Source organism: Giraffa tippelskirchi, chromosome 11 (genome assembly GCF_054371585.1).
Source record: "Giraffa tippelskirchi isolate mGirTip1 chromosome 11, T2T-mGirTip1v1.2.pri, whole genome shotgun sequence".
Taxonomy (NCBI): domain Eukaryota; kingdom Metazoa; phylum Chordata; class Mammalia; order Artiodactyla; family Giraffidae; genus Giraffa; species Giraffa tippelskirchi.
The window spans coordinates 136,487,689-136,513,487 of NC_137285.1; the positions used below are offsets into that span (position 1 = coordinate 136,487,689).

The 25,799-nt window shown below is 47.0% G+C and overlaps 2 protein-coding genes across 6 annotated transcripts in view; both read right to left on the reverse strand.

Annotated features, from left to right (window-relative positions):
* Positions 1 to 5,261, reverse strand: part of SLC1A2 (solute carrier family 1 member 2) — a 150,164-nt gene extending 144,903 nt beyond the window's left edge. For both annotated transcript variants that reach the window (XM_081544845.1, XM_081544846.1), the window contains exon 1: positions 4,966 to 5,261. In XM_081544845.1, the coding sequence (XP_081400971.1) occupies positions 4,966 to 4,982 (17 nt within the window). In that variant the 5' untranslated portion in view covers positions 4,983 to 5,261. The remainder of the gene's footprint in view (positions 1 to 4,965) is intronic.
* A 14,558-nt stretch (positions 5,262 to 19,819) lies between these two features.
* Positions 19,820 to 25,799, reverse strand: part of PAMR1 (peptidase domain containing associated with muscle regeneration 1) — a 181,277-nt gene continuing 175,297 nt past the window's right edge. For all 4 annotated transcript variants that reach the window (XM_081538104.1, XM_081538105.1, XM_081538103.1 and 1 more), the window contains 3 exons: positions 23,858 to 24,090; positions 22,601 to 22,893; positions 19,820 to 20,881 (listed from right to left, as the gene is read on the reverse strand). In XM_081538104.1, the coding sequence (XP_081394230.1) occupies positions 20,345 to 20,881; positions 22,601 to 22,893; positions 23,858 to 24,090 (1,063 nt within the window). In that variant the 3' untranslated portion in view covers positions 19,820 to 20,344. The remainder of the gene's footprint in view (positions 20,882 to 22,600; positions 22,894 to 23,857; positions 24,091 to 25,799) is intronic.

Consider the following 25,799-nt stretch of genomic DNA (forward strand, 5'->3'; position numbering starts at 1 on the left):
AAGGGGGTGGGGGGGTTGTCTCTCTCCTTGCCCCCAGAGACTTCATCCAAGGTCTTTAACACAGACCACCACCTATTCTACTGGGACCCAGACAGACAAATCCAGCCGCCAAAATAGAGTTCATTCCATTTTTAAAGGACAGCCCCTGCTCAATGAGTCCATAATCCGAAGCAGCTGCTGAGACTGCCAAGAACATCAGACGGCCGTTCAACAGACAGCCATGAGAAATTAAATAGATCCACGAATGAAAGATAAGTAAATCAATATCAATACCATTGGAAAACAACATTTAAATTAAAAAACAAACAAACAAAAACAAGCACTAAGAAAATGAGGTATCCTTTTTCGAAGTTTAAGAATCTATCCCTGCCTTTATTCCCCTTTCATATTGCTGGCCTATTGTCTTTTCTGCCATCATCTGATGCCAACCAGACAGATTTATAACGAGATGCTGGTCCTTTTCTATTCTACTGACAAATCTGTAACCCATCTGCCTCCAATCAATGATGGAGCACGTGGAGATGGAGCAATGAGATATTTTTAAACACTCCTTTAATTAATTCACTCCAAGGACTTGGCCGCTTGGTGCGGTGAGGGGTGAGGGGCAGACAGAGGGAAGAGAGAGCAAGCTCACGATCTGGTAAATAAAGAGATTTGCCGTAATCTGGATCCTAAAACCCTTGCTATGAAACATTCTGCTGGCCCCCAACAAGCTGTTAAGGGTATGGGAGAGAAGAGAGCAGGCAAGGCGGTGTGTGGCATTTGTTTGCTTTTTCAAACTTCTAGGACAAGTTCTGAAAATGCAAACAAAACTAAAATTTCATCTTGACAATGACTCCTTTGCCTATTATTACTAGATTTGAAATGACCGGTGTCTGGTTTGATTAAAATAACTATAGCAAGTGATTGAAATGAGGAGATGCAGTTGGTTCCAAGAGGGAAGCAAGTCCCAAGGGGAGAAAAATCAGCATGAAAAACAATTTAGTTTGCCTTTAAAAGAGGGGAAAACCAGACATCTGGGCATTGTGTGATACAGCCGTGGAGGAGGGTAGGGAGGCAAGATTTTCACTGAAATCAACCTTTGTTGAGCTTCAAACTGTCAGTTTTGCATTCCTGGATTTGTATGATTTATGGCACACTGACCCAGAAATATCACACCTTGCTGTTAAATATTGCCTGTTTCTGCAGCCCAAGCACTGCCATCTCTTAAAGACTTTTCCTTATTTGACAATTCCCTTAAATCCAAAGCCAGGGGAGACAGCCCCTAATTATGTTGCATCAGAGAAGAAAAGAAGTGGCCATGGATACGGACTGGCAGAACTGTTCCTGGTTTTTAACATCTTGGCTTTTTCCATGTCACAGGCTCCATTTGGTTTTAGAAACTGTTTCAGGAGAATTAAGCTTTCAATCACTCACAAGAGGCGATCTTAGTAAACGTGAAATGGCTTTCTCATTTGAGTTTCATGCATCTTTATTTTACCCAGGGAGGCTGATTTTTATATTCTTGAAAATGAGAAATTAAAACTGCATGAGGCAGGCAACATGCAACCCCCTCTGGACCCTAAACCCATGCCCTCCGTTGCCTTTTCAATAAGTCTATTCTGTGGGCTCTTCCTCCCGCTGACCTCAACTTCACTCCCAAGGGGAGGCAGGAGAAGGCAATTGTTATGTTTTGCTTTTGTTTGCTTGAAATAATAAATCCAGTGGTCCCTCTTGCTGGGTTTTTCTTCTGCTGTCAGCAGCTTTCTGTTTTGCTGGCTTTCAAAGTCAAATTGAAACCCAAGCCCTTGCACTTGGCTTTTGCTCTGACCTCTTGGCTCCTGGGAGCCGATCAGAAGACAGATTGCCTTGGGTCCCTGACATACTTGGTGACCTAGCTGTCTCCAAACCCTAGAATGTATTTGTGAAATGCCTGCCACTACGCATCTGAGTCCTCCAACATAATTCAGTCTATATTGGACACTAGCCAGCCTAATACTAATAATCTCTTTCCAATTTGGATCAGGGACCAAAACCATAATTCTTAGCCATGTCTGAGGACTCAGAAAGACAGAATCCTCAACTATCAAATTAGATGCTGCTTTGCAGGAAAATACCCCTCAGGGTCTGGGAACTACCAAAGAGTCCTCGTAGAGTCTTCTAGAAGCTGGATGCTAATGATCCCAATTCCAAACAATCAGAAACCTCACATAACCAGATAGCGTTTGAATATGCTTTGCAAAGGCAATGATCAAATGCAGAGGCTGATAATAAGAATATTCCAAAAGGCAGTTTGCACAGTATATGCCAAAGTTTCAAAAGAAAGCTGGTAATATCCTGTGCCAGACATGCCTAGCACATTCTTCCATGATAACTTATATTTCCAGATGGTAACTCCAAAGTTGGGTCAAGTCCTGGAATCTTCCCAGAAAGATGACTATACAGTCTATATCATTTTATCCTTCAAGTTCATCCTCATTGGACCGCCTACTTCACAGTTACTGGAAGAATCAAATGTGATGACGACACAAATGAGCCTTGAAAGTGAAGTGCTAAACAAACAGAAGATGTCACGATGGCTTCTAATAATTCTTTCAAAACTAGTCATCTGCCTGTGTTGTTGACTGTAACTACATCACCAGATAAACGGTGACCGGAATGGTCAGTCTGCCACACAGTTCCATTCCCCAAACATTCGGGATCAAGCGAATGGAAAATACATGTATTGAAAGCATAAAACTCTGTTGCTATTTTTTGTTTCCTTCTCAGCAATGTATGTTTCAAGGAAACAGCTTGACAGGGGCCAACAAAGGCAACCAGTCTGCGGATTCTCTGTGAACCTCCCTTTACAAGGTAATTGACTAAAGGTATCAGAAGAGGCAAGAGAATCTCACTAAACCATATGGACAATCTACTAATCAAAGTCTTACATCTTTGGAGCCCCCACACACCCAGAGTGCCCACCACGTGAGGTCTACCCAACAAGTACTGAGTCAATGCACCTGGTGAAAAGATGGAAGAAAGGAAGAGAAGAAAAAAGGAAAGACCAGGGCTTCTGAGAGTGTCACCTGCGCATCAGTACTGCTCTGAAATGATAATGGGTCAGAGTTCTTTCTCTATTTGTTTCCCAGTCTTTCAAATTTTCTCAGTTCTTCCCCTAAATACAAATGCCTTTGACCAATCTTTTCTTGACAACAGCAAGATGCATAATACCTTACTAATAGAATGTGAATCCCTTCTGCTCTATACTTACAGAGTCAAATCATTTGGCAGCTCTCATTTAGGACAAAGGTGAGATAAACACCACTTAATTGGGGGATTCTTGTTGTCTTAACCTCTCCCTTTACTATCTGGCCATCAAAATAGGGATGCAGGACTTGAAACACTGCCATCAGCAATCTCGTTCACAGATGTTGTCCAACCTAGCCCTTACAAGCAGGGGCAAATCTAGAAGGGACCTGAAAGCAGACAGTATTGCCTTTGTATCTTTTCTAATATGAATGACTAATTAAACAGGCAAAAAGACACTGAGGATGAGGCATATTAATATTGAATTCTAGAGATCTGTGTTAGAACAATGTACTGCCCTCCTTGTACACAAACCTCTTTCTGGAGCATTGGTTTGGAGAAGAAACAGTCAAAAAGGTCCACACAGCTGAAATGTTAAGACAAAAAGAGAGGAGAAGTCTCATGCTACCACAAGATACCAGCCGCCCTCCCCCATCGCCTTTGGAAGGACTCCAGGGGCCAGAAGGACTCCAGGGCCAGAAAAAAGATGGGTTCCTTCTCCTGGACACAGAGCAGACAGTTTCAGAAATATTTGTCCTTCCTTGGAGGTTGAAGTTTAGAGATCTAACTTTGGGGCTGCTCTATATGCCTACTTAGAGATCCATTTCCCAAAACAGCCCTGCAGAGTTGGTAAAATTTGTTAGACAGAAGCCCTGGAAAGCTCCTGCAGCAAGGATGCTCCACCGGTGCTCAGAGGAGCCGCTGGTACTTGCTTGCCACTTAATATGGATCCAGTGATGCCTTGCAAGAGGCTAGTGCACTTTTGTGAATGACCCAAAGGGCCGAGCTCCCCAACCAGTCCTTTTATTCCTACTCAAACTCTACCAAGCCGAGAGACTTCCCTGGGAAATAGTGATCCAGGGACCTAGTTTTGGACCCTTCCTTTGACATAGGAGTACTCAAGGGTTTCTTGCAGCTAAATCTCCCCCTGCTAAAGATGCTGCCTTTATTATCACCGGGAGCATTCTCCATCCAACTGCTGCCTCAGGAGACAGGAGACAACTCCAAGACAGCGGGCAGAATCAGAGAAAATCAACGCTCCCCACGCTGGAATTTGGGCACTCCTGCCTCTCTTGTCCCTCCTGTCCTTGCCCGAAGCCACTTATTTTCCCGCCTCTTCTCGGGAAGCACCCAAATCTTTTCCATGCTTCCTTCAAACTGGCTAGGGAGATTCCGCCATCCAGGAGAGATCAGAGCAGGCCGGGTATCTGCTCTGCGACTCTGCAAATCCGACATTCAAGGCTGCGCGCGCTGGGCTTCGCCCCGCCCCGGCCCGGGTCCCAGTTCATTCATTCCCGGCCGGTCCCCACCTTCCAGCCGGCGCCGAGCTTCTTGCGCTGCTTCCCTGGGCAGCGTCTGTCGCTCTTACTGTGCCCAATCCCTTATTGTTTGCAAATCTCAAAAGTAACCTCAAGAGGATTCTTCGTCACTCTTTTGCACGCCTCCACCTAAACCTTTTTTAATTAAAATGAAACAATCCTCTGTCTCTCGAATCTTCAAAGGGTTAAGCAGCAAGCTTGGCGAAAGAAAATCAATATCCTCTCCACCATCCCACCCCCAGCCCAGCCATCGCTCCGTCACGGTCTCGGAGGCCGGGCGCCAGCGTCTCTCTGTTCTCATCCGGGATAGGGAACCACCACTCCGCGCGCGCGCCCCTCCATCCCCTTGCCTGCCGGTAGCGAGCAAAGCCCCCCTCACCCTTCCGAGGATGCCATGTCCTGGGGTAACGCCCCCTCCTCTTCGGCACAATCCGGCAGCTGCGGGCGAGGAGTGAGCGGGTGCCGGGGTGAGCGCACGAGTGCAGCCGAGCGCGGTATTTAAGGGGGGAGCCTCTCCCCGCCCTTCCACCCGCCTCCTGGGTAAGCCCTTTAGCGCCTCAACGCGCGCAGGAGGCTCCAGCCGGCGCTAAGCCGCGTCTCCGCTCTCTACCGCGCGCGTCCCGCGCTCCCTCCGCCGGCCTCGGTGTCGCTTGGCTGGGTGCTCTGGTGGAGGGCGAGGGGGTGGGGGTGCTTGGAGGGTGGCTTCCCCGAGAGAGCGCCGCCCCCGGGCTGCAGGAGGGGGCGCTGGACGGCGTGCAGCCGCGGCTACCTGTGTTTGCTGCGGGGCTCGCCGAGTGGCGGAGCGCGGGCTCGGAGGACGGTGGCAGGGGGGAGGGCGGCGAGTGTGTGCCGTGGGTGTGCAAGGCAGTGGGTGCGTGCGTGCGCGCGTGTGCGGTGTGTGTGTGCGCGCCAGGGGAGGCGGTGGAGGCCCCTGCGCCCTGGCTCGGCGCCGGCCGGGGAGGGATTGCAAGGTTTAGCCCCGCCGGAGCTGGGGATTTGCAGGCGATCCCTCTCTATTTTCGTCGAGAGCTGACATCACCGGGGCCGCCGCCTCGGGAGACTCCTTTAACTGCCGCCCCCTCGCCCCCCGTCTCCAGACGCGGTCCCTCCTCTGCCATCCCTCCGCCCCCAGCCTCTCGCCATAATAAGAAAAGAAGCCCGGCTGGTCTCCCGGGAAAGCCCGGGCTGCCCGTGGCAGGAGCCCAGGATCTAAGGAGTCGCTATTGTTTCCCCTCAAGCCCGCGTAGCCCCGGGTCACTCCTCGCTGGGCAAAGCGCAGGCCACGTCGCGGAGACCTGGGATGCCCCTCCGTCCCTGCCTCCCTGGAGCAGCCCCCGGCACCCCGCCTCACTTCTTGGCACACCCGCTCGGGCTCACTTCATTCCCAGGCTCATCCTCACCGGCGGCACACCCACCCCATTCTCCCACGTCCTGGGTACCAGGCCTGCGCGAAACCCAAGCGGCCGAAACACATGAGTGGCCGCGGCCGAAATACGGCCGAGCTGCACACCCTCCCCAGCCTCGGCCGGAATAAATCTCCGGCCTTCAATTATGCATCGGGATTAATATTAATGCAGCTCCCTGGGGCGGCGGGAGGGTACGGGGGAGTACGGTAGGGTTTTTTTTTTTTAAGCCAAGGGAGGTCGGCCTCGGCGCTGGCGGTGAAGAAGCGGAGAGATGGTGAGGCAAGTGGCGGGGACGGATTTCCACCCACTCTGCTCCGCTCGCTGTCGGCTTCTGTGCCCCGGGGGCGGCGCGCGGAGACAGATGGGCTCGGTCAAGGGAGGGTCCGAGCCTCCCCTCCGGCTTTGCATAATAATGGCAAAATCCGTGCAGATTTTATTATCTCTGGGACGAGCAGCAGACACCTACTGCTCCACCACCTGCCGACGTAGCGGCCGCTGGGCAGGGCACGCCTCACTTTCCTCTTCTAAGAAACGGAGCCAAAACAACTCCCTTTGTAGGGCCGCGGTGAGAATTAAACAGGCTCTCTTGAGAGAGAGATTTGCAGTGGCAACGCACCCGAGAGATGTCCGCGGTGCAAACCTACCCCTTGGAACTTGCCAGGTTTCTCCCGGCGGGGTCTGGGACGCGGGTAGTGTCCTGAGTCGCCGCGTGCCTGGCCTGATTCCTCGGGAGAGGCGCTCTCCAGCACGGTGGTTGTGCTGACACCTTTCCGAAGACCAAATGCAGCTGGCCACGTGGGAACTCGGGAGTTCCTCCCGGGGACCGTGCCAGGGGAGCTGGAGCCTCAGCAGGGCGGCTTCGTGGTTAAATGCCTGACGCTGATATCGGAGAGCTTGAATTCTTCACCTTCCAGTGGAATAATCTGGGAGGAAATTCCTCAACTGTTCCTCATTCCTTCTGCAAAACGGGAGTACCATTCCCAACCGCACAGAGCTAAGAGATCTAAATGAAATGTAAAAGACACGCAGAGTTCTTAAACTAGAGTCTGGCACCCAGTAAACCTTCAAAAAGTGTTCAGTTTAATCTAAGCGTCCTTGGAGGATAGTTTTCTGAGCCCGATATCCAAGAGTGAATAGGCAGATGAGAGAAATAACAAAAAAAAGAGGAAAGAACTAAATAGAAGTTTTTAAACGTTTCTGCTCACCTCCTCCTTTCACCTCCCTTCTCCAAATTTGAATTCGAAAGTCTTCCTTCATCCACATCTTCCCCCATCTCGTCCCTTCCCTCTCACTCTCTCTTTCCTGTGAGCCCGTTAGATTAACCAGACCTATATCTTACCTATCATAGGACCCTTCATAGCACCTCTAATTTTCTTTTTAAAAAATTTAGTTGTGATTTATAATCATTTGTAGATGAAAAACTACCTTCCTGAGCCTCGTGTGATGTTTGATTCTGCCTTTCGAGTCCCGTCAAGAGTGGACATGTGACTTTGTATGTGAAGTTGTCAGATGCAGAATATGTACAGTCTCCTTTTCTCTTTATAACTTTGAGATTTTACTACCCTTTCTGCTGAGGTGGCAGCTGGAGAACAAAGCCGCAGGCATCTCTCTAGATGTTTGCGATCCCAGCAGCACTACTGCACCCCCTTTACAAGGAGCACGGAGGAACACCTCTGTCTGAGTCCCTCAGTACCTGCAGATGAGGAGGACTGAGCCACACCATTCCTCAGCCCTCACTGCCAAGGGCAATACACCTGGTGGCACAAAAACACAGAGGAAGTAAAAGGACAGAGAAAGAAGGGGGGTGGTGTTGGTTTTACATTTTAAACCATCCAATCAAAAGCAGTCTTAATTATATTTTCGGTGTTCAGGATCAGAGAGAATTCTGGGGAGTCAACAAGCATGGCCAGATTACATGGAAGAAGTGGCTCCACTTTGCACCTTCCCTGCAAATGGCTTTGTTCGGGAACCTTCACATCTCATGCTACAGTGAGAGACATTTGCATTCAGCTGCCCTTGGAGATGAGGCCTACTAAATCGTGTGGAACATGCCGCAGATAATTCTGGATAATAATCATTAGCTAGAAGGAACCGATTCTTTTTCCTCGCTCCAGAGGGCCCTGCCAACATCCCCACTAATTCTTCAATTTTTTAGCAGCAAATTGGAGCAGTGCTTTCCCATATTGGCTGCTGATTAAAATGTACTGAGAGAGCTTTTGACAAACAATCATGCTCAGGCCACATGCCAGAGATTTGGAGCAGGGTCCTGACTCAGTTTTGGGGTTTTTTTCTTTAACTTCCTCAGGTGATTTATCCTACGCCAGCCAGCATCAGGAACCACTGGACTAGAGATGGTTCAACAAATGGAAAGGGGTCCAGAAACATGGCCCTGAGGAGCACTTGAAGCAAGTTGGTGTGTTCAGTCTTTTGGGGGCATCGGGGGAGAAAGCAAGATACCAGGCTGACTCTCTTCTCATCAAACACAAGGCACATAAAAATCTATTCAGGCGAACACGTGTGTGCTGTTGTGGACAACTATTATGAAAGCTATCAAACATGGAGTTTAATTCTCAGTTTGCACATACATGGAACACTGGAGGGTAAGCCAGGCTCTCTCTGCCTCAGTCCTGGATCTAAACTCAGAAGTGAGGCAGACACACATTAAATACTGCCCCTCGTGTCAATAGGACTATATAGTCTTAGACTGGGCACTTTAGGTGTTCAGCTCTCTCATCTGAAAACCAGAGAACATAATAGTTCCACCTCATAGTTGCCATGAGGTTAAACCAGATAACTAACATGGAGGAAACGCTTAGCTCTGAGGCTGGCACACGCTGAATGATTATCTAAGGGTCATCTCAGACATATGGGAGCAGCAGTATGCACCCCATTTAATTTCCCACTGAGCCCACTTTAAAATCTAGCTTCCCCTAAAGCCACCTAAAGTGTGACCCCATTAACTCCTTTCTGTCTTCACAACAAACTACAAATCTCCCAGCCAACATTAAGTCGATAAAGCTCTGATGTGAGAACAGAATGAGGTCAACCCTATAAGCCAGCAGGAATAGTTTCGAATTTTCTAGCATCTCTCAGTCTCCTCTAGGGATTCCATGGTTATGGCAGAAGCAGAAGGGGTGGGATTCTCTGACATTTGCATGTCAGATTCACCTTTAAGTCTCACCCACAGGTTATCAAACTTGGCATGAATAAAAACTCTGCAGGACTGAATACCAAAAAATTGACTGCATCGTCTTAAGGGATGTTCAAGGTTAATTTTGACTCTGAGGAATTATTTTTTTCTTTTTTGCTTTATTGATTGTTGACTTAAAACCTAAGTCAAGCTATGAGAAGCAACTTACCATAGTTGCATTAAGGTAGTGTTCAGGTTGAGACTTCATGGCAGTTGTATTAATAGTTTTACTCTAGCATTTACTGAGTCCTTACTGTGTGTTCCAAGTATCTTTATAAATCATCTCATTTGATTCTTAAGATGTCCTTCTTCAGCATATATTATTATTATTACCCCCAATTTACAGAGGAGAAAACAGTCCAAGAGCGGTTATAGAATTTGACCAACATTACACAGATAGTGAGTGGTTGTGTCAGTCAAGAGCTCAGCTAGAAAAAGTTGGCATATTCAAATTAACGAAGTTGTGCAAAGTTTAATAAAGAGACAATTTAGAAGGGTAAGAGAAAGATGTGGGGAAACTCTAAGGCATAAGGCAGAGCCCACAGACTGTAACAGTGGGGCATCATTACCCACCCTAAGCCTGAACCCAAAGGGCACACCGGTCCCACCTGACACAGACTGAGACTTTGTAGCCATGGCAACCTGCTGGAGAGGGGTCTGGGAATAAATAACTTAACCCCCACTTCCCTCCTGTTCTCCTCTCCCCTGTGGGTCTCCCTGTTGACTATAGCTGAAAGCAGAGGGCAGGGGAGCACATTGGCATAACTCATATGCAGTAGTTGTAGTTCAATTCTTATAGTTCAGCCTCCCAGGGAACAGAGCAGAATGGAGACAGAGAATAAACCTACAGGACCCATGGATGAAGCGGGGTCAAAACTGGTGTTTGAGTACAGGCAGTCTTTCTGCGGAATCCTGCTTTTAACCTCTCTTCTATGCAACCTATAGTAATAATGACATCACTACTGGAGCCGGTTGCCCCCATGCAACACTCTCTCCATCACGGAGGATCTTCTGGCAGGGAGGACCCAGTCAGACCATTGGCTAGAAATGAGAAGATGGTACGTTTAATACCATGGAAGAAATCACCAGATGGCCTCAAAGGTTCCAATCCTAAATCCTATAATTCTCAGTGTTCTTCTCCAGTCCTTTTAGGAGCTTAGTTGGACCAAAGAAGGGATAAAGACTTTGCCTTCTCTTATCTGTTCTTCTAAGGAATTCATTCCCTGTCTTGGTTTTCCTTCAGATCGCCTGAGATTGGTTATTGCATCTCTGATGCTACACAGGATGGGAGGGGGACTCCTAATATAGAAAAGAAAGAAAAAAATCCTACACTGCTTTTCCATAAAAGGCCATTGAATAAGCCCATTCCCCATCATGATGACAACAGAGGAGAAATGTTTCAATGTCCAGAGTTTATCAGAAGAAAGTGACCCAGAGAAACAGCAGCATGTCTGGATCTGTCTTTTGAAACTTTGGTCCGATCACTAAGACTGCAAGATAGACACCGTAAGGTCTTTAAGAAAGAAATAAAACAGAGAGGATGTTGGAGGCCTCTTCATCAAGACAATTAAAATGAGTATGCTAATTTTGCAGAACTGCAAGCTATTTTTAGGATGAATGAAAACCATGAATGAAAATTCTTGTACACAGTTCTACTTGAGAGGAACGGTAATACTCTCACACAACATTGGCTCTGAAGCTGAAAGCATCGAAGAGAGACAATTAGAGAAGCCTGAAACTAACTTGAAAACGAAAAGGGTTTAGAAAGAGAAGGGACTTTAGGGTGGTAACTGGTAGGAGGAAAATCTTCACAGCAGCAGCCACGGGTCATTGTCTTAAGAAAGTGACGGTGGCCTCCATAGAAGTTATAACATGACCTTCAGAATTGGCTTCCCTGATATCTCAGTTGGTAAAGAATCTGCCTGGAATGCAGGAGACCCTGGTTCAATTCCTGGGTCGGAAAGATCCACTGGAGATGGGATAGGCTACCCACTCCAGTATGCGTGGGCTTTCCTTGTGGCTCAGCTGATAAAGAATCTGCCTGCAATGCAGGAGACCGCAGTTCGATTCCTGGGTTGGGAAGATCCACTGGAGAAGGGATAGACTACCCACTCCAGTATGCTTGGGCTTCCCTTGTGGCTCAGCTGATAAAGAATCCACCTGCAATGAGGGAGACTTGGGTTTGATCCCTGGGTTGGGAAGATCCCCCAGAGAAGGGAAAGGCTACCCACTCCAGTATTCTGGCCTGGAGAATTCCATGGACTATATAGTCCATGGGGTCTCAAAGAGTCAGACAAGACTGAGGGACTTTCACTTTCAGAATTACATTGACCTGGGAACCACTCATCTCAATCACGTTTGGAGTTGTGAGTTTCAAATGGAATCCATCTCCCCCTCTTTCCATTTTGAATGAACATGAGTGAGTCACTTAACCTTCTGGGCACTGATGGGACTAGTAATGACCCCATCCCCTGTGCTTGGAGGAGAGCTAAAGGAGGTGATGTCACAGTTTCTGGCACACAGTGATGGCTATTGTCATCTTTATTATGTCAGCCTCCTGGCCATCATGCTGTCATCACTCTGAAGTGATAATGGAGGTGGTGCTTCAGACCCAACCACACGGTACAGCTACAGAGAGCCTGCCTATAGCTCTGTCCACTGTGGTCACTGAATAGAAGATAAAGAGAATTACCTCTCCCACAGGTGTTCAGAGCAGTAAGATGCAAGTTAGTTTCATTCACTCTTTTCTTGTTAACACGCATTAGCAAAAGGAAGTAAGGGAGTTCTATTTTTACCTGACTCTCTATGCTGATGAGAAAAGAGATGTCACTTCAGAGAAATCTCAATTCAGACTGAGAACTTGGTCTAAATATAACCCATTCTTCAGGCAGAAACCACCTCATTAAGTAGAAGGCTCAGGAAGACTGAAGCATTTGTTAGCTACACTTATTGCCTGATGAATTCTAATGGAAGGAGTGCAAATTCACTCCATTTACTCAGCACCGATGAAAGACGAAAGGACACAGTGGGAAAAGATGAATTGTGAGTCCCTGGTTCATCATTCCTATGTGTCAGCATCTTCTAGGAGATAACTTGAGGCAAAATGTCAGGGTTGGTACAAATTCTTTATGTCCACCATAAAAACCACACAATTTTGAATTAGAGTAACTGTCTCTTTTTTAGTAGCTTGATCCTAGTGTAAAGTAGAAACACTTCTTGAGAGTTATTGCTGGTATTTTCATTTCTATCCCCCTCCCATTTCTTCTAATCATGGCAAAGAATGCCACTTATACATCTTTCCCTTTGTTTTGCTAGGATGGCATTCAGCAGTGACATCTTTATGATGGGCAAAATGATGGAGAGAGGGTTTTTTTAACGTTTGGGAGAGGATTTTGTTACTTGATACAGCTTGCTGGGGTTAAATGCTAAATGATTTGGCTAAAGGATCAAATCAAGGACCCAAGCTAGGCTTCTGTGACCCCAGAAATCCAGTGATGTGATTCTGGTTCTATTTTCTGTATTCACTTTTTTTTTATGAAATAATTTGGTAATTCTGAGGGGGAATTTGTTATCAAATCCCAAAATATTTTTCTCATAAAGTTATTTTCTTTATCAAGAGAAAAAGAGAGACAGCAAACAGGTAATTGACTTCTAAGTTGAGGTTATAGATTTAGCGATATTTTTTAAATCAGAGGCTAAACTATGCCTTTGGGGAATAACAGCAAATTAGGAGAGTCCTAATTCACTTGGAGGTTTTACTTATTAGCACCTAGATACTGTTTTATTTGTAACATCCTGTCCCCCTTTCGAAACAAAGATTAATAACACTCTTTCTTTCTCTTTTGTTTGGAGTTATCTTTTCCTAGAAACCATAAGTTCAGAAACATAACACTGTCTTTTGTTTCCTCTGAGAATTCAATCTCTAATAGTATTTGTCACCCAAGAAAGCTATTCCCTAATTTTATCTACTGACTTTTTTATTTCTTTGTTGACAAAACTCTCTATCGTGCCTGGTCCACAAGCCTCTGGATAAACACTTGGTGAACTGGAATACAAACGTGAAGTGATCCCTAAAAACCTCAGCCATTGAGACAGTCTTCTTAAAATGCTGGGCCTCAACAGCACATCCGGGCAGGGGCCTGCCAGGGAAAGCAGGTCCTCCTGCCAAGAAAAGCAAAAAGAGACCACAAGTGGCTACCAAATCACTCCAAAATGTTCTTGTCTTTCCAACAGCCCTAAAAAGATAAACTTCCCCAAGCCCTAGGGATCCAAAAAGTATTTCACTCAACATTTTCACAGGATACTAAAGAAAGGGAAAAAAATAAGGCAGGAGTGAAGCTATAACGGTCTTACTTCTTTGCCTCTTGCATTGACTTTCGGTCTTTTTTTTTAACTCACCTCATCCTCATTTAAGATCTTTTTTAGAACATTATGCAATTGTGTCATTGCTGGGAGACTCAAGGTCTTCATTCATGAAGGTTAGAAGGATAACAGAAAAACACAAGGTCAAAGCCAAAGGCTACAGGTGATGAGTTGATGGCCTCACTAATAGTTCCTAGCGTACATTCTCGGAGTTCATGGAGTTTGACATATAGAGTGTGGTGCTCTCAGCTCCCGGGGTGGTGCCATACACACCAGAACTCCATTTCCAGCCTCCTGTCACACCACTCCCTTCCTCATGATTTCCTCTGAAGCTTTACTGGTTCTCTGGAAGTTCTCTATATATGCCAAAAACCCTTCTCTCAACATCTCTGCACATGCTCATCTCTGTCTGTTCTTCCCCTCTCCCCACCCTCCATCCAATAGTCAACTTCTTCCCAGATCAGTCATCATCTCCTCCGGGAGGCAAACCTTTTATCCTGCCCCATCCAGGTTAAATCAGTGACCTTTGTTCTGCAATTTTACAATACTCTGAATTTTCTTCCTAGTATTCATCATGATTTCTGATGATCCATGTATTTCTGGGACTATCTGATTAAGGGCAAGCACCAAGCCTATGTTGTCCATCTTTAGTATTTCAATCCTTAACACTCAATTTTTGTGGATGGATGAATGATAGGTAGAAAAATGAATGAACTCACAATCTCTGATTGAATTCATGATGGAAGAGATTTTATTGACTAATATTCCGATAGAGGAGGCAAGTGTGGAAGGCCTATTAAGTTATGAGTAGATGATGAATTTGGAGGCATGAAAATCCCAAAGAACTATAAAGATTCATATTCAAACTCCACAGCCATAACTCCAAAGAACAACAAGTATTATGCTGGTGAGGACTCAGTGAGAGGGCTGCAAATTTCCTACTTGTCCAGCTGTACCTGATCCTTTTTATTAAGTCCATCCTGTATGCCCCCCCAACGACCCACCACACACATACACACACACATGAAGACAGGGAAATGTGTAAAAAACTAGTGCAAGCTCTAACGCTTTTTCTTAGAAATTTATGCAGAGTACTCCCACTTACATAATCCCATTGCTTTTCTTTATTTTTGACTGTTGCACACAGGATCTTTAGTTGCGGGCATATGGGATCTAGTTCCCTGACCAGGGATGACACCTGGGCCCCCTGCATTGGGAGCATGGAGTCTTAGATGCTAGGCCACCAGGGAAGTCCCTAGTCCCATTGCTTTTTGCTCTCAACCCTGTTGGTTCTTTTAACCTGTAACCCCATTTATTTCTGCCCACTCTTTCCTGTTTTCAACCTCATTCCACAGACTGCCAAACTTCTTTCCACATGCTTGTACCTCAACAGCATTCTAAATCCTCTCCTCCTCTCTCCACCCGTCCTAAGGTTGCTCATAATTGGTTTCTCCATCTCCAGTCTCCTCCTGTTTGAAGAACAGCAATGAAACAACCACCGTCACAACAGCGGCCAATATCTATAGAGTGCAGTAGGTCAGATGTGGTCTTGCCTGGAGAATCCCCATGGACAGAGGTGCCTGGCAGGCTACAGTCCATGGGGTCACAAAGAGTTAGACATGACTGAGAGAATAAGAACATGGCAGATGCTGTCCCACATACTTAAGTCATGGACACACAACTCCCTGAATCCCCATATCATTTCACTCCCATTTGTGGATGGAACCACAGTAGGGTAGAGATTGAATGTCATGCTCAGGGTCACAGCATGTAAGTGACAGAGCTGGGATTTGAACTCAGGCTGGGTCTTTTAACCATTGCCTCTATCTAGCACAGCCAGCCTGATGGGTCTTTCTAGAATTCCACTTCTGTCTTTTCACTCTCCTGGAGACATCAACATGGGCTTGAATGTTTGCAAATAGGCAATAAGAAGCCAAATTTTTGATCCTAGCTTTTGAGATCTACCACCAACTGGCCTTACCTTGACTGGCCTTGGCTGGCCAACCTGGCCTGTCATTGTAACAAAGGATTCGTGATAAGGAAAGAATTGACTCTTCTCAAACTTCCCTGGTGGCACAGTGGATAAGAACCCGCCTGCCAGTGCAGGGGACACAGGTTCGATCCCCGGTCCTGGAAGATTCTACATGCCACGGAGCAACTAAGCCCATGCGTCACAACTACTGAGGCTGCTCTCTAAAGTCTACAAGCTGCAACTATAAAACTGAGCCCACGTGCTGCAACTATCGAAGCCCAGGTGCCTAGAGCCCATGCTCTGCAGCAAGAGAAGCCACCACAATGAGAAGCCCATGCACCAAAATGAAGAGTAGCCCCAGCTCGTTGCAACTAGAGAAAAGTCTGTGCACAGCAATGAAAACCCAGTGTAGCCAAAATTAATTAATTAAAAAAAAAAAAAGAATTGGCCCTTCTCTAAGCCAGCCCCCTCCATGTTTAATCTTATGTACTTTCCAAGCTTTGTCTGTACTTACAATACCCTACTTCCTTTCCACCTACACTCAAGACTCAATTGAAGTTCTAACTACCCTGTGAATAAAAACACTAGCTTATTTGGATTGCCCGTTCATCTCAATTCCCGCTGGAGTTTAAGTAAGAGAAAGCACTGTGGGTGACTACTTAGTAATTCTTGAAAGTTCACTTGATGCTAAACCTGGCTAATCCTAGTTGAACAAGATGGATTTATTGCTCTTCAAAATGAAAGAGAATGTACATCATCAAGAGAGTATTAGAGGGAATTCCCTGGTGGTCCAGTGGTTAAGAATCCGGTTAAGAAACCACCTCCCAATGCAGGGGACCTGGGTTCCATTCCTGGTCAGGGAACTAAGATCCCACGTATCACGTGACAACTAGAGAAAGCTCCTAAGCTGCAACGAAGACCCAGAACAACCAAAAAAATTTAAAAAAAAATAAGAGAGTTTTAGAAAGAACTTATTCTAAGATTTGGGCTTCTATTAGGTGGTTTTGAGGAAGTCTCAGGGAAGTGGGGCTTTGTTGCAGATTGGATGCTATTAGTTAAATGGAGGTAATTCTGTAATTGGCTATCTTTATAAGTCTTACCTAGGAGGAAGGAAAAATAGAGGCTAACACTGTAATTGGTAAACAAGTAAAGACAGTCACTGCCCTCAACCAGGAGAAGGGGATCATTGGTATTTTTGGGTTTGTATAATGACCTTGCTTTTGCCTCTTCACTGACAAGATATAAAGCAGCCTTGTGTCTGCCTTGATCCATCACAGCCACAGAAGGATCTTGACTGATACCAGCACGCTGTGAAATAATTGATCTTCAGCAGGAGAACACCATAGCTTTGAAGTGAGTGCCAGGCCAGCTCCTAGGCACCAAGGCTTCGCTGATAGAATGTCAGATGTTGGGGGTTGCATGTGTCTAAAACAAAACAAAACACCACTACAAAAGAAATTAGAGCCAAACTAACCTGGATGAAACAGAAGCCTTCACCAGCTCTCCACAAAGGCATCTGCAGTCAACAACCACATTATTATTTCATGCAATGACTTGTGATGACTTTTGTTCCATGTCGACTTAGAGGGGGGCTGCAACTACGTTTGCAGAGTCCCCTTCCCTGTATGCCTCCAGGTTACAGTGGGCACCAGAGAAACTTAACATGAGATTTGAAAAGGAGAGTAAAGCTACGGCCGTCTCCACACTCTGGAAGTTGGTAAGAGCGTCGGGCACCTTGGCAGTTCATACACGTCACTGATTGGCTCGTTCACCTTTCCAGGGCAGGACAGCACCCTGGCCCACAGCCCCTCCCATACCTGCTGGAAATCCTCTTCCAGCTTCTCCGAGTCCCCTGGACCAGGTGTGTGGGGGTGCAGGTCACTCAAATCATAGAGGTTGGAGACAGCAGAGACAGACATGAGTCTTGATGTCTTGTGGGTTCCAGCTCATCCTTGCTTTTCCAGTTTCACATCCAACTTTCCTTCACAACTGCTGCCCACTTGAATTCAGGTCCAACATCGAATGCAAAGGCCACAACCTCCAGGAGACTTTGCCACCAGTGCCCATAATTGTCTATGGTCATCGTAATCCCTTATGCTACATGGCCCTTAAAAGTTCTGAAAAATCCCTGACTGATATACACTCCAGATTTCCAGCTAAGAAGAGATCCCTCATCCTTGGCATTCTATCCCTAAGATGTAAGGACCACATGACAGAGATGGATGAGATTCCTCCAGTGCCAGGTATGGCCCAGGGACAGGCTTGTATCTGACTCCCTCATCCTGATTAGTGTGGTTGAGTGCTCGTAGTGAGAGCAGTACTAGGGCAGGGAGATGTAGGGAGAGTGGCGAGTGGCCATGAGGCTATTAACTAAGCAGCCACAGGCGGTGTCACCTGGCCTGGGGGCCAGACTCAGCTTCTAAAGGGAACAAAGTCATAGCAGAGATGATGTAACAAGAACCAAATCTGAGCGGTGAGGCAAAGACAGAAAATGACGTAAAGAGTAAAGAGAGTGTCAAGAAACTAGGGAATGTGATAGTGCAGGTGAAGAGTCAGACCAGCGTGAAAGAACGGAAGGTGTAAGCATGGACGCCCAGGTGAGAAGTGGTAGATATGAAGGCTTTATGGTCCTGTGCCCAGCTGGACAGTCCTGCCCCTGCCAGGGGTTAGAGGCACTAAACTGTACGCCAGGTACTATGTTCACTGCTTTACACGGTAGCTCACTGAATCATCCCAGCTACTGCAAAAGACAGACTTCAGCACACCAACCTAATAAATGACGAACAGACACAGGTGACATTAGGTGACTTGCCCAAGATCACTTAAAATAAGTAGAAAGACAGGAATTTAGATCTTTTTGATCTGACTACCATTACACCTCTTGAGATCCAAACTTTCTAGGCTTAAAAACAACAACAACAAAAAAGAAAACTTTTGAGCAACCTGATAAATATTTGTCAAATCCAACAGTCCAGTTTAACCTACTACGTGTTGGATGGTTGTTCCTCAGAAGTTGATCACCAATACATTGATCTTAGATTAAGCCGTGAGGATGGAGGGAGTGAATGAAAAGCGGGGGTGGGGAGCCTGACTTATGGAAAGCCTCAAAAAAGCCTAACCAAGAGAGAAAGTACCAGAAATTCTCTGCTGGCTCAGGGAATGAGGCAAAGACACAGAGATGGGGACGCAGGTTGGGGGATAGATGTGGCATCCTGCCTTGGGGCTAAAGTCCTTGGGGTCGAAGTTCTCTCTGACAAGGGAGGGAAGAGTTTCTGTTGGGGTCTGTAGGATATGACTGTCTCCCAGGTATTGGCACCAACCTTGGACTTTCAGGCCTCAGGAGGTACCGAAAAGACCGAGAAGTCCCACAAGCCTTCAGGGGAGGAAGAGGAGGTCACTAAAAGTCCAGCTGGGGAGCCTTCCAAGAAGGCTGCCACTGTGGCCAGGAGGCTGAGTTACCCAAACCAGTGTCAAGACGGAGTCCCTCCAGATCTCAGGAGTATCAGTGCAAGCCAGACCCAAAGAGCAGCCAAGTGAGCGGATAGGACCGCAGAGTCCCAGGGAAGCAGAGAGAACTCCGCACAAGTTACACTTGTTACAGACCTGAGCACCCAATGTCCCCTGAACACCCAGGAATGAGAAAGTAATACCACACACACCCAAGAGCCTGCAGAAACTCAGGAGGCCTCCAATGTCCCAGGGCTCAGAGTCACTTACTCCTCCATGGCACCATCTGGGACAGGAGGAAACTGGTGAAAGCTGGGGAGAAAGGATAAAGGAGTGAGTCACCCCAAAAAGAGAATGTTCCTGAAAAGACCACTTCAGGGACTAGATTGGGTTCTTTTTTTTTTTTTTCCTCTGCTATGCAGTGAGAGTCAGGCGTGGGGCTTGAAAGGAAAGTTGTGTAAGTTATAGAGAAGAATGAAGGAGCGGGTTCTCAATCGTGTGTAAATAAATACGTGATTCCAATTCAGATGCTATCAAAATATGTCCTAGAGATTTCTGGAGGTTCAAAGCAGAGTTTTGTGCCTGAAAGTAGAACATGAGAACCAGAGGGGTCACTAGAAATTGTCAAGGCCCTGGTATTTTCCTCTGCTTGTGCCTTATCTAATGGTGCCCACCCCCTCTCTCTCCTATGCTATGAACAGCAAACTGCAAGCACTGGCATTGAACAGATGGCACTGGCTTTGCTATATGCATTATTTGGGAATGATGATCTGTTAAAAGGCTGACCCCAGCAACCAGTCCCAACACATGTAGCTCAAAAAAGCTGCAGGCAGGAATCAGAGCCATAGGACACATGTTCCATGGGTCAGAAGCCAACCCTGGTTTTATTAAAGTATGTATAGGTGACTGGAAAGGAAAAGGGCCACTCTGTGATACGGCCAATGGCACAGCCAGGCTCGCTGTCCGGGGCTGGGCTGCCGGTGGCTCTTTGGAAGTCGGTCTGGTTGGAGCCTTGGAAGAGACCGGATGAATCCGGTCAACCTTCTCTCGACCAGAGCTGACCATGGCATCTGCAGCACTAAAAGGTGGGCGGGAAAGGCCACTGGGTTGTTTGAATGGGGTGAATTTCTTTGCCACTCACATAGTCTCTTTGGAAGAAACTGAGTTCTTGTAAGCAGCGTGGGAATCTTCCAGAGGACCCCAGCAGTCAGGGAGGCAGTGGCCTACCAGAAAGTAAGCTCGACTCGCCCTCCACTGGTTTTGAAATCAGAAGCCCGGGCACAGCCAAATTCATGGGCAGAATCCCACTTCGGGTCCATACCGCCCCGGCTGACAGGTACACGGAAGGCTGCATAGAAACGCTCCTCCCGGGGCCTGCGGCTCACTTCATGTTTCTCTCGATCCAGTCTTTAAAAGGCAGCACTTTGGTGAAGGCCGTGGAGAGGCTGTGGCTGCATGTCTTGTCATAGCTCCAGCTGACCAGCCCCACCAGGTGCCAACGGGGCTCCGGGGACGCCCGGCCCGGGAAGGACACAGCCGCGATGCCCCCCGTCTCAGCTGTGCAGATGTCAGAAGGGGCCGTGGGGTCCCGGCCGGCACAGAACATGTTGTCCGTGACGCTCACCGGGATCCCCTGCTCCTCGTGCTGCTCCTCACACAGCAGCGAGTCCGCCACCCTCACCACCCCTGAGCGCAGCGCGTCGTCCTTGTAGCCGGGGCTCCTGGCGTCTGCCAGGACGTTCCAGCCGGCCACGGTGATGCGGGACTCCTGGAAGGAGGAGCTGAGGTCCCGAGAGGCCGCCAGGCAGATGGGCTGGACGCGGGTGCTGATGCGAGCCTTGTCCAGGAGCTTCAAGATGGCGATGTCCGTATCCAGCAGGATGGGGTCATAGTTGGGATGGAGGATGATTGCAGAAATCTACGAAGGTAAAGAATGGACAGCAGTGGTGAGAGGCCGACCCCACAGTGACGGCAACAGGCAAGCCCCAGGGCTAAATTATCGGGAGAAAATGTCTGAGAGCCAGCTGCAGTTATTCAGACACACTTTGCTCAATGGATCATAGAAAGCAATTGCTCTGTTTCCAGGGTTGCAAACTGAAATGCCTACCAGGGCTGGCGCGTGGTTTTTATATAAGTGGAGTGGACAAGTGTGGCTTCGGAGAACGGGAGTACACACCCCAGCAAAGAGGCACACCACTTTGCTCAGCTGACCACTGCCATGCAGAGATGCTCATTTTGCCAGAGAATAGACTCCAGACCTCTGGCTGAAACCTCCTGGTTTTTAAATGTTGGCAAATAACTGATTAAAAAATATACATTAGCATTATCAAAACACAAACCTCTACAGATTACCAGCTGGCAACCTCTGGTCCACTGGAAACATTTCATTTACCCTCAAGGCAGTAAGATAAGAGCTACACCTAGGGTGGTCCACAAGACTTTTCCACCAAGCCTCCCCTGATTGTCCCCATTCTTGCTCATCACCCTCTTTGATGGGGCCCTCTGGAGCTTACATCTGTGATACGCTGTAACATTTTTATAGACTTGTTATATATTTGAGCTCATTTACCCAGGGATTCTATTGTGCTGGATTAGTCACAATATCGGAGAAGGCAATGGCACCCCACTCCAGTACTCTTGCCTGGAAAATCCCATGGGTGGAGGAGCCTGGTAGGCTGCAGACCCATGGGGTCGCTAGGAGTCGGACATGACTGAGTGACTTCACTTTCACTTTTCCCTTTCATGCACTGGAGAAGGAAATGGCAACCCACTCCAGTGTTCTTGCCTGGAGAATCCCAGGGACGGGGGAGCCTGGTGGGCTGCCGTCTATGGGGTCGCACAGAGTCGGACACGACTGAAGCGACTTAGCAGCAGCAGCAGCAGCAGTCACAATATAATGGTCTGTCTCTTCCCCTAGCCTGTGGACTCTTCAGGGCAAAAATCATGCCTTGTTCAGTTCTGTGTGTATCCCTAGAGAATGGCATGCTGTGGGAACTCAACAATGGATGGCTGGATGGACAGATGGATGAGCTAGATTGCATGAATGGGTGGATGGTATAGAGGGAGACAGGTAGGCAGGGAAAGAAAATAATATTAGAAATTTATTAGGAGTCTCTATGTCCTCACAGTCTACCTAGCACCGTGTCCTAAACGTAATAGGTGGTTGGTTACCTTTCAATGACCCCAATGATAGAAGATATTTGTTAGTATTTTATTTAAAATTTTTTTTGGGGAGGGAAAGACTTCATAGTATTTCTAGATGCCCCTTTCTAGTATCTGCCAATAATGAAAGATTAGGCATCTAGGTGGCGCAGTTGGTAAAGAATCTGCTTGCCAATGCAGGAGATGCAAAAGACATGGGTTCAATCTTTGGGTCAGGAAGATCCCCTGCAGCAGGGCATGGCAACCCACTCCAGTATGCTTGCCTGGAGAATTCCATGGACAGAGGCGCCTGGTGGACTACAGTCCACGGGGTCGCAAAGAGTCCGACAGTACTGAGCAACTGAGCATGCATGTGCCTAGTATTTCCAGGCTCTGCACTGGATGCCAAGGTAACAGATTGACAGAATAACTGCTCTCCCGGTGCTGGGAGCTGCCGAGGAAGAAACCGGACTTCCAGGCTGCAGCCCACTCTCACCCGCAAACTCTGGATGCTCTTCTCATCTCGGTCGTCATCCCTGTAGAATTTCCCCAGGACGACTTTGAGATCTGCCGTCTTGATCACGGTGACCCTCCCCAGGTCGGTGACGCAGTGGGCAGCCACCACCACGGTGCGTTCATTGACCAGGGCACCGCTGCAGACCAGAAACCAGGCATCCTTGTGCAGACTGCCCCCGTGCACCCCGCCGGCCCTCCTGTAGATGGCAGCCTGCCACGGCCAGCGTGTGCCCTGGGTCTTCGGAGTAGAGACGTTCTCGGTTTTTCCACAGACTATGGAGAAAGCACCAGCTCAGTGAGATAAACTCAGACCTTACCATCCAGAGGGGAATGTGTCAATCAACCAACAGAGCACATATCTAGAAAGGTGGACCCTTTAGGTGTCAAGACCACAGAGCATCTAACCTGTTTTTTTTTTTTTTCTCTTTAAATACTAATCAACCACCTTAACATGCTTGGCTATAAAGTTGAGGGTTATAATTGGGAGTCTTACCATCCCAGGCACTTACTGGGTAAGTTGCCTAATCTCTTAGATCCTCAGTCTTCCTGCCTGCAAAATGGATACAGTAATCACAACTGTCTCCTAGGTTCTTGCAGAGAGTGGATGAGATGATGTATATAAACAGACTCAAAATATCATGACTATTGCTATAAAGATGACCACCTTGAACTAAGCCATATTCTTCTCCTCTGACAAAAAGGATGGGGTAGTAGCTTAGTATGTGCAAAAGCCCATTCCAGACATTTCCATGTATTATCTCAGTAATCATTATTATAACCTGTAAGTAACTGATACCTCACTACTTACTAACAATAACATAATTAATACCATTGGGTGATGAGGATGAAAACTGGGGCTCAGGTAACCAATATGACATAACTAGAAGTTCTCTGGCACTTTTAATCCCTTCCCCACTTGGTGTTTAATGACTGTTCTGTCCCTTTTCTCCAAGTAAATATGATAAAATCATCCACAAGAAAGTATGCCCCCTCTTCCTCAAAAATTCATCCAAGATTTAATCATCTCTCCTAATAAGTTTAAGTAATAAGTTTAAGCCAAAGGAAGGAAACTCTAACTGTGGAATTTCAGACTTCACCAAGCTGGGGGAAAATATTAGAGGACTATTCTTTGGACAAGGATTTTTTTCCCCAAAAGTCTTCAACAGGGTCAGGGGCTTTTCATAGGCAGCCATGGGAGATGCAAGCTGCTTCAGCGCAAGGACAAGCCTTGACTCACTAGGGATGCAGGACGGGGCACGCCCACTCCACTTCCCAGTCCTCAGACACGTCCTCCGGCTGCTGCCCAGGCGGCGGTAGAAGGGTGAGATGCACTCGTACTGGAGCTGGGTGTGCAGATGTTGGTACCCAGGCGGCAGCTCTCCGAAAGGAAGGACTGGCTTCTTGGTAGGGGCGTCTTGCAGTTTCTGCTTGCTGAAGGCTGATGAGTATAGCTGGTGTAATGGCGTCTCCCTGCATCACGGCAGAGGGGCCAGGAGAGAGAGAGGAGGGCAGGAGACAGTCATTACAGCCCTTTTAGTATCTGTGCCAAGCTCCACGAAGATGTTCAGTTATGAAGGAAGAAAATAACAGCTACCTCATCCTCTGTGTGTGTGACCCGCTCTCCCTTCCTCCCCTTACTTCTCTCAGTCTCTGTCTCTCTCGCACACACACACATCTCTTCTACCACCGAGCAGATTTTCTGGCACCCTTCAACCTTCTATTTATTCCTCCATTTCCATTTCTGGCATGCCTCCAGCTACCCAGGGTTTTAACCAAAGAGCATAATATCTGACATAACAGCTGCTATCCAAAGGTACGCTATACATGCCCACACACACACAAATTAATTGTGAAATTAAACAAGAAAAGAAGTTAATTTCAAGGAAAGAAATCCAAGCGACTGCTCTGCTCTAGCCATTATCATAATGGAGCAATATAAGGAATTGACTCGAACTAAACTGTGTTGATACAGTAGCTTGATTTAGCAATTAACGGATGTAATTAGTCCACCTCAGAGAATAGAAACTTCTCTCAGAGCGCATTGATTGGGAGAAGTAAGAAGTGTTGTGTGCAAACGTGAACAGGCCTTTTAAATGAGCCCTGAAGTTGAAGCCCCAGAGGCCACTCTGGGGTTCTTGGGAGAGAGGTATGCACACTACACAGCGTATGCTCATTTTATATCAGTGCATGATGACTATTAACTGACATGTTAGATTTCCTTTAGGAATCAATGTTTTCATCCCTGTTTAATGCACAGAGGAAGGAAGCCCAGAGAGGTAGGTGGGGACGCTGAAGGGCACACAAGAAGCTAAGACAGGACCCTCGACAGCACTGGGCAGTCATGATTCTTACCCTGGTGTCCCTACCACACCAATCTAATACCATTGTAAGAAATCTGTTCCATGTGTCCATACAATGCTTTGCTCAGAGCAAATATTCCACCTACATTGATTCCATTCAACAAATCTTTAGCTCATATTTAGAACCAGGTCTGTAGCTCAGGGAGCTTTTGTATTTGCCAACAAGCTCAGGTTTTGGCCACTGAAGCTTTGCATTGCCTTTGGGGGTTCCTGGGTGAGCCTGTCTGCTGAAGACCATCATATCCTTGCTCCAGCAGCGAATCTTCCAGGAAGATATTTGCCTTGCATTTAATCCTTAATAATTCCTAGAGGCAAACATTAGTGTGATTACCCTTATTTTTGAAAAGAGGAAACTAAAGGCTCTGCAAGTTTAGGAATTTGCCCAAGAATAGCCAGCACTAAAGAGAGATGACAGAAATAGCTTTTGAACCCATCCGTCCCATCCAGTCATTCACTCACTCACTATTTTGGGGGTGTCCACTATACGGCAGGTGCTATTCTAGGCACTAGAAGTTCAGCATGAACTAAACAGAAAATGTTCTTGCACATGTAACTTTCACAATTTTTTGGTGGTTGTGAGACAGAAATTGAACAAATAAACATAATGTCAGTAGGACAATAGATGAAAATGGATGCCAAGGTGAAAACTGGAGATCTCTGTAAAGGTCAGAGAATATTGGGTAAAGAAGTCAGCTCAGTGGAGGTAAGGTTGCTATCTTTTATAAAGGATGGTCATGGAGGGTCTCTCTGCCGGGTAAAAACTGAACAGGCAACTGAGGGAAGCCAGGCATTAAGTCTCATTGAAATCTAGTGGAAGCA